The sequence below is a fragment of the Anolis carolinensis genome, chromosome 3 (assembly GCF_035594765.1).
Source record: "Anolis carolinensis isolate JA03-04 chromosome 3, rAnoCar3.1.pri, whole genome shotgun sequence".
NCBI lineage: Eukaryota > Metazoa > Chordata > Lepidosauria > Squamata > Dactyloidae > Anolis > Anolis carolinensis.
Window position 1 is genome coordinate 193,564,739 of NC_085843.1, and position 12,774 is coordinate 193,577,512.

The 12,774-nt window shown below is 36.6% G+C and overlaps 1 protein-coding gene across 8 annotated transcripts in view; it reads left to right on the forward strand.

Annotated features, from left to right (window-relative positions):
- plekha1 (pleckstrin homology domain containing A1) overlaps positions 1–12,774 on the forward strand; it is a 46,236-nt gene that overhangs the window by 15,926 nt on the left and 17,536 nt on the right. For 4 of the 8 annotated variants that reach the window (XM_062976031.1, XM_062976032.1, XM_062976028.1 and 1 more), the window contains exons 2-5: positions 4,092–4,252; positions 5,091–5,147; positions 8,973–9,018; positions 11,490–11,587. In XM_062976031.1, coding sequence (XP_062832101.1) covers positions 4,112–4,252; positions 5,091–5,147; positions 8,973–9,018; positions 11,490–11,587 — 342 coding nt within the window. In that variant the 5' untranslated portion in view covers positions 4,092–4,111. Of the gene's footprint in view, positions 1–3,393; positions 3,506–4,091; positions 4,253–5,071; positions 5,148–8,972; positions 9,019–11,489; positions 11,588–12,774 lie in introns of those variants that run through there. The other 4 variants (XM_062976030.1, XM_062976033.1, XM_062976034.1 and 1 more) reach the window with 4 other exon arrangements.

Here is a 12,774-nt window from a genome sequence, read left to right on the forward strand (position 1 = left end):
CCTCATCCCATCTGGCTTGTATGTAAATTTGCCACCATTTCCTTTGGCAAAATAAGTAAAGTTAATAAACTGTGGTATAAGGTTTCTGTTGTCAGAAAATGTAGGATAGGAAACATTTGTTTTACCAGTTATACTCCAATAGGTTTTTGTTGATTTGCTGGCTGGTAATAGCAATGCAAATGGAGAAATTATATGAGCTTACCAGAACAGGCCTTGGGGTTGTAGAAATAATTCTTTTGTATGCTAAATTTGGGGGAAAAGATAAATTTAATCAATGTTATTCCTATTTTGCACCACTTATATGGCATATTGTCCATATTAATTATTTCAACATGCTGTGATTTTCTTTCAATAATTATCTATTCCCTGGAGCTGAAATTGGCCAAAAATGTGAGTGCTGTAACTGCAAGAAATTTGGTGGACAATTCATTAGCATCAGGGAGAAATCACAGAATTAATTTTATAGGTTCTCCCCCTATTTTGTTTTCTCACTTGCAGTAATTTTAGGCAAGCAAGTATTGGTCCCAGTTTGAGAACACTTTTGTAAAAGCCTGTGTAGCTTTGTCCTGTAACTGATTTATAAATACTTTTATCATGTATTGAGAGCTGCACATTTACTTGGAGAATATCTGGCTAGAACTGCATTTGATATTGATGTTGCTATAATTTGTAGTATACTTGGACTTTGAATTTCTCAGAATATCATTCGAAAATGAATAGATGTTCCAGTTGTCAATTTAAATTATGTTAACATCTAGAGAATGTCCAAGCAGTTACCAGAGATCTGGAAGCTGCCCAAATCTCTCACCAGATCATGAAAGAATGTACAAACCCCTGTATCCTACCACTTAAAAAACAACAACAATTTTTACTCTAAATTTTACCCCCACCAATATGGAGATAATTTTATTATTCTTTCCCCCTCTCTGGCCCAGAAGTGTCATTTATAAAGCAAGAGTTAAATCAGAAGTGACTTCCAATTTATTTTCTGCTTTTTAAAAAGGACATCTCTTGGATTCACAATAGTTGAATGGGTTCAAAATGTGGACAACAATATTTTGAAAAGGAAAACACAATTAAGGGAATTTATTTGCCATTGATGGGTTTTGTAAATGGCCTTGGGGACCACATGTGGACCATTTCCCACCTTATAGATCTGCATTTATGCTTGAAACAGAGCTCTTGAAATTAATTGTGTTTTTGGTTATGTCCCAATGAATTGGTACTATTGTAGTGCTAACTGATAGCATTCCCTGAATTGAGAGGTAAGTTATTTCATGAAAAAAACTATTTTAGTTGCATAATGGGTTATTCTGTGTAGTTACACTTAAATGATGGCTTAGAGCAGGGTTTCTCAAACTGGGCTACTCCAAATGTTTTGGATTTCAGCTCCTAAATTCCTAATAGCTGGTAAGCTGGCTGGAATTTCTGGGAGCTGAAGTCCAAAACACTTGGAAAAGCACAGTTTGAGGGCCCTTCCACACAGCCATATAACCCAGAATATCAAGGCAGAACATCCTACAATATCTGCTTTGAACTGGCTTATCTGAGTCCACACTGCCATATATTCCAGTTCAAAGCAGATAATGTGGGATTTTATTCAGCTGTGTGGAAGGGGCCTAAGAAACACTGGCTTAGAGCAGTGGTTCTCAATCTGTGGGTCCCCAGGTGTTTTGGCCTACAATTCCCAGAAATCCCAGCCAGTTTTCCAGCTGTTAGGATTTCTGGGAGTTGAAGGCCAAAACATTTGGGGACCCATAGGTTGAGAACCACTGGCTTAGAGGATAATAGCCAAAGAAATAATAGATTAAGAAGCAATGAACAATTCTGGTTACTGCTTAATGTCCATTTCCCTAATTCCTTTGCTCTGAATCTTCATTTTCCTCCCAGTCTTTCTTCACTGCTAGTGTTCATTTCATTCTGCCTAAGATTGACAAGTACAAACAAGAATAAACATGAAAAAGTATATTGAAACTTCACGTATATTTCAGTTGTATCGCATTTCTGAAGCACCTGATCTATTATGTGCTGTTATGGGAAAATGTTCAAGCTCTAGCAAGGTTTTTGAAAGTCTGGTCTACCGGGACTATATTTTAACAAGTGACACATGAGCCTTGTTGAAAATACTAGAGTAATACTTCAACCAAGTAGGCAGCTATATGCATAGATGTCACCAGATTGCCAATATGGCAATCAAATAGTCCAGGGATACTTAAAACAGTAGTTTGCGGGAAAGTGTTAGCCCATGAGCTGTCACATGCAGGTCCACAGTGAGTTTCCAGGATAGTAAGAAATAGTTGTAACCAACTAGCACATGGGGTCAATGTAGAAATGGTTACTCCTGTATTTTAGCAATTCTGATCAGTGCTGAAATAGACTACAAACCATATTTAATTGCATAATTGTTGCACCCCTCTTTTTGGGTTCCCAGATAGGGTCTTTTTATATTCCCTGCATAATAGTCGCAGCTTCTGTAATTCCAAGGAGCAGGCGCAAGAGTGGGTGAAGGTTACCGCCAGCCGAGGAAGACTTGTTAACTCTGGTTGGTAAGCATACAGGTGGGTGAGCTTTCACCCACTCACGTACCTCCCATTGGGTCTTGCTTGTCCACACACGCCAGTGGGAGAAGTTTACTGGGTTTCCCTCAGCTGCTTGGCTGGGGGAGGCCCTGCAGGCCTCAAAACATTTCACGGCATAATAGTCATGCCCCCTTTTTTGAGGGGGGAATAGGAAAAGTGTGACTATATGTAGTGAAATATGGTAATTGGAAGCAGATGGTAGTGAAGCTCCCTTCTTTGTAAAAATAAGACAAACCAGATCAAACATTGGAATAAAACCAAAGAAGTACGCTAGTGCCAAATTATAGATAACTATCATGGCATTTGAACGGCTGAATCCTATTAGTCCCAACTAGGGTAGACTCTAATGACAACACTTTTTACTTATGCAGTTTATCTAAATAAACCACATTTGTTCAGTGGGCTTTTCCAGCTAGAGCTAACAGTAAGCCAAAGCATGTAGTATAACTGCATAGGAACTTCTAAATATTTTTGGCATGATGTAATACATTTTTGTTGTGTGTGTTCAAGTTGTTTCTGACTACTGTGACCCTAAAGTGGCCTATCATGAGGTTTTCCTGACATAACCTACTCAGAAAAGGTTAGCCATTTCCTTCCTCTGAGTCTGAGAGAGAATGTGGTTTTCCCAAAGTCACCTAGGAGGTTGCCATGGCCAAGTGGAGATTTGAACCTTATTCTTTTATTGCCCTAACCCAGTGCTAAAATCAGTGTACTGCAGTGGCTCTAATGATATAGTGTCTTCTAATTTTTTTTATAAACCACAAGGCTCGGTCAACATTCTGTATACTGCATTAATGCTTTATAAATGCCTTAGATGGTTCAGGTCCACACTATTTGGCTGACCGGATCCTCTTGTACGAACCTGCCCAAGCCCTGAGATCTTCAGAAGAAGCTCTTCTCTTGATCCCACCTCCATCTCAAGCCTGGTTAGTAGTAATCGGAGAACAGGCCTTCCCAATAGCTGCCCTCAACTCTAGAACTCCATGCCCAGGGAAGCCAGAATGGCCCCCTCCTTGCTGTCCTTCCAGCAGTAGGCTTATTCAGGCAGACTTTTAAAGATGAAAGTTTTTAAGATCAATTCAAGGGATGCTGTGGTTTTTAACTTTGAACATGTTTTAATGGCTTTTAACTGGGATTTTTAAAACACTGTTTATATTTTATCCTGTTTTAATGTTTGCATATTTGTATATTTTAAATTGTATTCTGATGCTTTTATGTTATTCTGTTTTGAGTCTCCTGAGGGAGAGAGAAAGTGGGGTATTATTATTATTATTATTATTATTATTATTATTATTATTATTATTATTAATGTCATTAATATGTGAAACTATGTTGTTCACTAAAGGTATTCTAAATCTTTGCCGTGATGATGGAATTTATGCTGTTTATGTGTTTCCTTTTCCTGAAAATGAGCTACTCAGAGATGGGTGTATTAAATGAAACTAGTGATGGAACAAATTCAATTCATACTCTTCTGGTAAAGCAAACTTTGGTACTTTTTTTGTTTTTCAGTGTAATGTTCAAGTTTAGAAATGCCTTATGTGGATCGTCAAAATCGTATTTGTGGTTTTCTCGATATTGAAGAAAATGAAAACAGTGGAAAATTTCTGCGGAGATATTTTATACTGGACACAAAAGAAGACAATTTGGTGTGGTACATGGATAATCCACAGGTACTCTAATCTGAGATTACTTCTCCTTTTCGCCATCGAATTCAAAAGCTCGTATGTTAAATTTAGCTTTTAAAAGCTGGGCAGGTCTTTTCAAAAATTGATTTGTAATCCTTGCATTACATATTTGATTGTTTTATATATTTTATTAGAGTTGTGGGGCAAAGGGGGAATTTATTTTCATAGTTGACGTATTTATCATTGGAAATTTGGATACATTATGCTGTCTACCTGGACACATTTTTTGAAAGGCCATTTAAAATTATTGAAACTCACCTCCAAATAAATGTATTATCTGGATAAATGGTCATATCTGATCATATTCTTGCTGCACGTGTCTACTTACAACAGAAGAGGTAAACAGTAGCTGTTTCCAGACTCTCTTATTTAGCTTTCATAAGCAGCAAAGTAGAAGGAAAAAGGGAAAGCAAATAAGTCTGCTTCACCCTTAGCGTGATTTTAAAAAAAGATCTCTATTTGGCCACCAAAATAGAAATAATAAGTAGACACTTGTGAAAGGAAAAAAATCATTCCTGGATAGAATTTCAGATTAAGTTTCAAGTTGTCTCTTGTGTAAAACTTATTTACTTATGTAAAACTATTTCACATGTGCACATAGTTTTGAATAAAACACTTTCTGAAATATATATTGAACTGTTTTTACTTTTTGTGGTACTGGAACCTCCTTATTTTTTCTGTAATATTTCTAACTCTAGTATCAAATTTTCTACAAAGAAATAATGCAGTGTTTAGGAACATATCTGTTTCCTTAAAAGAGGTATGTCTGTATGTCTTAATTAGTAGCTTTCATTTTACATGCAGTTTATGTTCTTGACTACAGAACCTTCCCTCTGGATCTCCACCAGTTGGATCCATTAAACTTACCTATATTTCAAAGGTATGTGCACCCCGGAAAACATTATATTTGCAAATGCATTCTGATGATATTTTAATAATTTAAAGACAGTTACGTGTATACATTTGGTCTAATGGTTTAAGACTATACTGGAAGGAAGTTGCATTGTGGCTGTGCCTTTTGAACATCTGATTGGTATGGTGTAAAGCTAGAATTCTGAAATCATTGTCAAAGCTGTGTGCAGAATACAGTATGCATACTAAAATCTACGTGTTGACAGTGTGCGTGTCAAGCCTAAACTAGGAACTACAGTTCATTATCAGAATACTTTAAATAGTGGTCTTTCAAGCTCTGTTTCCCCATTGCTGGGGAAAAAAATCAGCCTAAAAGCAAAGCCTGCGGGGGGGCAAAATTGTATGAATTCTGTTTTAGCACCTTCCTTGTGCCTGAAGTAAGCTTCCAGTTACTATTATTTTTGAACATATTGGTGGGGACAGTCACAGAGACCTGGGTGATGGAAAATTCCTCTGCTCCCCCCCCCCCCTTTTGCGGTTGTCTACCCCTGGTTTATTTGAAAAAACCTAGGATCTTAAACTATGTGTTGAAGTTGGGTAAAAGGATAAAACTAATATCATCTTAGTTTGGACACAGTGGGTTTATGGAAATGATTACATTGTGGTTTAATAAGCATGATTTTTTTCCTGCACTACTGTGTGACCACCTTTTCCCATGGCACTTCATCCTTTGCCTCATCAAGTTGAGGTAACTGAAAGAAAGCAAAATAATCTCCACAAAACCATAGCTTCTCATTATGTCTAAATTAGAAAATTGTGGTCTCCTAACAAGGCAGGATGTGGCCTACACTTTTAATGTATGGCTTTCTGACCTGGCTCAGTTGGAAGCTATGTAAAAGGAATATGGTTAATTATGCCTTCTAGGCTTATTAAGTACTTGAACAAAGACAGGTGTGGTGGCATCTTTAGGTAATGCCTGGCTTGTGATTATTGGAATTGGGTCAAATGTAGTGGAAATAAATGCTTCTCATCTTCTTGTGGGCACGCCAGAGTAAAGAGATGTGCATGAGACCTCTAAATCATGTTGTGAAGTTTATTTACAATACAATCATTATGATGAGAACAACTTTCAATATATATGTGTGTTGAGTTTATATCACTGTAAAACAATGAAACAAATTCACTTGGTGGGTGGGTGGGTGAGGGCAGGGGGGCGATTAAAGATTTAGTTTATAATTCTTAGTCTGTTAATCTAGTATTTCTCATTTGATTTTAGTTTTATGATTACAGTTTTGTGTTCATAATCCAAACATAAAAAAGAAATGATATCTATGCTGCTTACTTTCCTGTTTTTTTAGCAGTAATATAGTTATATATACAAGTGTTCCCTCACTTATCGCAGGGGTTACGGTCCAGGACCACCCGCGATAAGTGAAAATCCGCAAAGTAGGGGCGCTATTTTTATTTTAATATTCATACATATTTTTAAATAGTTCGGTGGCCTTTCTCCCCCTTGCAAGCCCGAGGGAGCCAGTGAAGCCTTCCCTACCAGCTCCCGCGGGCCCCTTGCTCTGTTCCCACCATGTTGCTCTGGCTGCCTCTGCTCCGGCAGCTAGGGAAGAAGGAACGCTTCTCCGGCTTGGTGAATGAGCAAGCAGGGCAGGGTGGGTGAGAGACTGACAGAATGGGGGCGGGCGGCAGCGGGAGCCTGGAAGAGGCAGCCAGGCTCCCGCTTCTATCGCCGCTCCAGCCAGGCTACACTGGGAAACGTGGAGGACATGGAAGAGGGGGCGGAGACCTCCACGAGTCCTGCCCCCTCTTCTGAGTCCTCCATGTTTCCTGCCATGGCCCGGCTGGAGCGGTGGCAAAAGTGAGAGCCTAGCTGCCTCTTCCAGGCTCCTGCTGCCGCTGCCACCCGCCCTCACTCTCTCACTCTCTCATCCACCCTGCCTTGCTCGCTCATTCACCAAGCCAGAGCAGTGTTCCTTCTTCCCTGGCTGCAGGAGCAGAGGCAGCCAGAGCAACATCTCGGTGGTGGCTCCCCGGCTGTGGAACACCCTCCCCACAAATATCCGACAAGCCTCAACCCTTCTGGGTTTCAGAAAGGCCATGAAAACATGGTTGTGTGCACAAGCTTTTAATGAGTAATACGATAACGTCGACATGGTCCGATTGAAGGCTGAAGCATGAGGTTTTTAGACAAACTGGTCTAATTTACATATGTTTAAAATGTTATAATGTATTTTAATGTATTTTTATAGTTGTAATTGATGATATGTACTTTTTTTGTTTCATTATTATGTTCTTGGCATTAAATGTTGCCAACTGTTGTAAGCCGCCCTGAGTCCCCCAGGGTGAGAAGGACGGGGCATAAATGCTGGAAATAAATAAATAATAAATAAATAAACATGGTAGGAATGGAGCAAGGGGGCAGCCCTGAGGAGAAGCAGCAATGGGGTAAATAAATAAATAAATAAATAATTTTCCTGCGAGACAGCGAGTCTGCGATAAGCAATCCGCGAAGTAGCGGGGGAACACTATAGCTGTTCTGTAGTCCCTTATTAAAACATGTCTTAAAATTGGAAAATGGTTACTTGATTGATTGACATTGCTCCTGTTCTTGGATATAATATTTGAAGGCAGCAATATTTTCAGGTTGTATTTTTGTTGTTTATTTGTTTTACTAAAAGAAATACCACAAGGATATTTGGAAAACAGGTCCAAAAGTTCTAAAATATGACATCTGGAAATACTTGGTGGAGAAATGTCAAGTGTCAATCAATCAATGATGCCTTTATTACAGTCAACAAGCTATAAGGCAATGCAATAATTATATACATCTTAAATATAAAATTTTTGCTTACTGGTAATAAGGCTGTGTGGCTTTAATGTACATTTTATTGATATAATTGTTTGGTTTTAATTGTATCAGTTTTGTACTCAATTTTAAACATATTTTATTAAGCAGTTTTTACAATATCTTTCCATCCTTTTCATTATATCCTTTTGTACCATCCCAACATGGCCTGTTTCTATTTCCCAATATAGTGTGCACACACTTCTTTCTATATGTGTATAAGCATACTTCTTCCCTGTATTATTAACTGCCATCAAGTTGACTTTGGCAACACTATTAATGAGAATATCCCAAAGTCAATCTATCATCAAAAGCTCTGCTTAGGTCCTGCAAACTCAGGGCTCTGGCTTCCTTGTGTGAATCCATCAACGTAGTCTTTCCCTTTTCCTATATTGCCTTCCACCTTACCAAACATTATTGTATTTTCTATTCAGTTAGGTTTTCTCATGATATGTGCAAAGTTTGTTGTTATCTTGGCTTCTATGAAGAATATCAGGCTTGATTTTCTCTAGCACCAATTTATCTTTTTATCAGTCCACAATATCCGTAGAACTCGACTTATTTTGAACATAACTTTGGATTTGTTAGTTCTCATCTGTCTCTGAGTTTTCAGGCTTCAGGATCAATGAACTGTGGGGTGTTTAGATGTTTACACAATAAAGAAACAAAATAATACTTAAAACAGTTAAGGAGGTGTAAATTTGTAGAAGTCAATTTTTGGAAGTTGATGAGTGCAGAATCAGAATTGAGTCTTTCTATTACAAAGATAGTTGCATGCCAAGATTTGAAAGATATATTGTTTACTGGTAGCAAATAATACAACTAATTTTCTGTAATCATTGTGACATCTCATTATATTAATGAAATAACTGGATTTTCACATGCTAATTGAATACATACAGTTGCAATGGCTTGATTTTTAGAGCTATTATCTGACCTTTTTTTGTTAAAAACAAGATGTATTTCTCATAACATGAATTTTGTTATTTTTGTTAGGTTAGTGATGCAACTAAACTGAGGCCAAAAGCAGAATTCTGTTTTGGTAAGTTTTTAAAAACAGCTGTTAATTTTCCGTTACTTTAAAATTATTTTTTCTTGTAAGGCACAAATGGAAGTATCTGGGTAGCATATCCTCATAAGAAATTTGCTAGGCCCTCTAGTGAGAGACTATGGTAACTTCCGGTGGAAGTATACCATAGCATTGCCTGGAAGACCTAGAAGATTCCTTGAGCATGTGCATTTTGTCAGATGTGGGTAGGTGAAACTGTGGGTATTGGTCCAGTGGGTACAGGGATTCATACAGTACAGTATTAGAAATTAAAATTGATGTAGTTTTTAAAAAAAATAAAATGCCTGAATTGATAATTATATTTAAAAACGACTTAGCAGTAATGTGTTGAAATCACTTTTGTTACACAGTATAAGCAGTCTCCAAGTTACGAGCAAGATAGGTTCTGTAGGTTTGTTCTTAAGTTGAATTTGTCAGAACAGGTAAATTTTTTAATTGTAAGTTGGGAAGGGTTAACACCCCAGTTGTGTTTGTTTTGCTGTCTGTGCCCCTGTTCAAAAGATTTCACCTCACTTTCTATCCCTATGATAATGATTTTGAAAAAATTGGATTGTTGTAGAAACAAGGATTGGTGATAAAGCTTCAGTATAGAGATTGTTGTCCCATGAAAACTCTTTCAGTAGTGAATTTCCCTTCTTAGAGGTAGATTTCTCTCATTTCCTGTTGTCTCACCCCCATTCTTAACTATGAGTCGTTTGTAACTTGGTGGCTGCCTATAGTTGAAAATGTCTTCTGATTGCTCTCCTGTTGGTCTCAAAAAGGTTTATACTATACTGTCCGAAGCAACATTAATTTCAGATTTCTGGTATAACTTTGCACATTAGAAAATCCTGCTACTAGTAAATATGCAGTTATTTGTTCAGATTTATTTTTGGTTTTTCCTATCTGAAAGAGGATTTGATCATTACTATCGGATCCTGGGTCCTATTGTTGCAGCAGTAATTTGTGATCATTTGCCACTTTGACTTAACACAAAGTAGATATTTCTGCATTTTTGTTGGATTTCACATTCATTTTACAGAGTTTTTGGGAAATGTATACATTGATCCCAAAGGTACTGTCATGCTTACACACAATGTACTGTGAGATATTAGTTTGTGAACATGTTCTCTCTCTAGGACTGCTTGCTATTAAGAGATCTGCAAATGTTTGGATTTGGCCCTTTGCTTAGAATAGGTTTAGACTGCTGTCTTTTCTGAAGTGGTGCAAATTTTAATTATTTAGTCTTCAATTTTAAAGAAGCTGAACCAAATGCAGAATAGTGTCAGAATATGAGTCATAGTGTTGGACCACTATAATGTGTGATAAGGATGTTTTTAAAGGTAGCTGCAGACTGTGATGTGTCATCTGGTTGTGAATTTTAGTCTTGCCACAGGTTGCATGCAACAGTTTGCCTCGCATCTGATTATGATGAAGCACTATTTTCCCTAGGCTTTCGGCTTATCTGTATTTATGAGAAAATAAAGATGCACACTGAACAGAATATTTCTGAATATTAGTGCACTGGTAACAATTCACTTTCTCTTTTATCACTATTAAAGTAAGTGGACTGCCCACCCCATATGAACATATATTTTCACATCTACTACTCTGATATACAACAGTATAGAACAGTCTTTATGAACAGTATTTCAATTCATTTTTCCTATACACAACTACATAAATTATGAGAACATTTTGTTGAGGCTAAATAAATTCATATAATTACCAATCACACGCAGATTACTTCTATATTTTAATTTTCTAGTAAAGCAAGAATTCTGTCATTTTGCTTGAAACATTTGGGTTTGGAAAAAACTCATAGTAGATTCGTATAGGTTATTACATATACTTCTTTATGCTTTAAAAACTTGCTAGTTTTCTTTTCCTCTAAAATGTCATTCAGACTCTAAATTTAGATCTGACACCATTATATCCACCATATCACTAGGTATTGTTGATTTTGTAAAGTGGTTAGTGTGTATAAAAGAAGATAATTCTTCTGTTCCCAGGAAGTTATTCTGTATTTCTTTGGGTTGCATGTGCATGAGTTGTGACCAAGCAATTCTTCAGTAAAGATTGGGAATCAGTTCCTATGTCGGGAAATCATTGTTGCTTTTTTTCTTTTTCACATAACAAGTATATGCATGCTCCCTCCTTAACTTGCACAATGTTTGGAGGGATGGAGAAACGAGGATGGGGGTGGGGACGATAGTGTTTTGTAAGCCTGGCCAAAGCTCTATAAGAGATCTTCATAAGGATGTCATAAGTTGAAGGTGACTTCATGACACAGATGTGTTACTAAAGCATTAAATGTAGATTTTTTGCAGATTTTGAGACAAGAAAGAATGAATAATGAGCGTGGTGTCCTTCCCTATCTCTAAATGTTTTTATATTGCCTAGACCAAGCTATAAACCTTTTTAAAATTAATGCATTCCATTCACTTTTCTGTCATTTATAAAAGTTATGAATGCAGGGATGAGGAAATACTTCCTACAAGCCAATGATCAGCAAGATTTAGTTGAATGGGTAAATGTCCTGAACAAAGCTACCAAAATCACAGTAAGTAACTTTTGGGTATGATAATAGGGTCATTCCACATATACATTTGTTATTTTTGGAAAAATATAGAAATAACTTTTTTATATTGCAAGTTCAAGTCTACTTATTAGGCATGAGGGGAGATGTAATTTAAGACCCCATGTACGTATCAGTTGCCACTCGAAATCCGTTTCATAAGTATTTTATGACTTAAGTCAATCTAGAAATTTTCACAGATCTAAGTTTCTTGTTCAGAGTAATATGAAAGCCCATTCTAAATTTCAAGATACCAATTTGATCGTGGGAATTTGATGTATCAAATTGGTGTGTGAATTGTGTTCCACCTGACCAGCACAGCTTAGACACTATGAAACTGGAATAATTTAATCGGCTGTGTGGTAGTCGTTTTTCAAAGGGTTTTAGGTATACCCAGGCAATTCCTGAATACTGCCCTTTTTGCTTAGTGAATTTACCATGGTCTAATCCAATTGGTAACTTGCTTGTCATCCTTTCTGTCCGATTTGTTATTAGTAATGAAATTTTATTTTTTGTTTGAAAGGGATACCCACACATAACCTCTGTATCATGAAATTTGATAATTTTAGTCTTCTCATGCAGGGTTTCAGAAAAGTGTTTTTTTAATGGAAGTCTTGGTATAACTATCTTGTTCTTGCATTTCAAAACATTCCATAGTTTGAACTATTGCTGTTCACTTTCTTGCTGTTTTTGTGACACAGCAAAGGGTGCATTGTAAGATTAAACATCTTTTTAAAAAAAAAAAAAAAACCCCACCAGAAATAGTAGACAAGTCCGTTATAACCTGCCCATATCCACATTGAAACTTGCCCTGTCACTTTATAGTTTGATTTCTGTTTAGATTTATCCTCCCCGCTTGTTATCTCTATTTCATGTATGTTATATTCTGTTATAGACACTCCCTTCATCAGTTTGACTGTCACCCAGACTGTTGTCCTATATTGGACCTTTTAACGCCTTGGATGATTGTTTAATATTATGTCTATTTTAAATCATGACTTGTTAATTTGTTTTAAATGCATTCTTTGATGTCTTAACTATTGATTTTATGATATTATATGATTGCATTGGGCTTGCCCAATATTATTATTATTATTATTATTATTATTATTATTATTATTATTATTATTATAAATTATCAGAGTCAGCACAGAATAAATAATAATTTAATA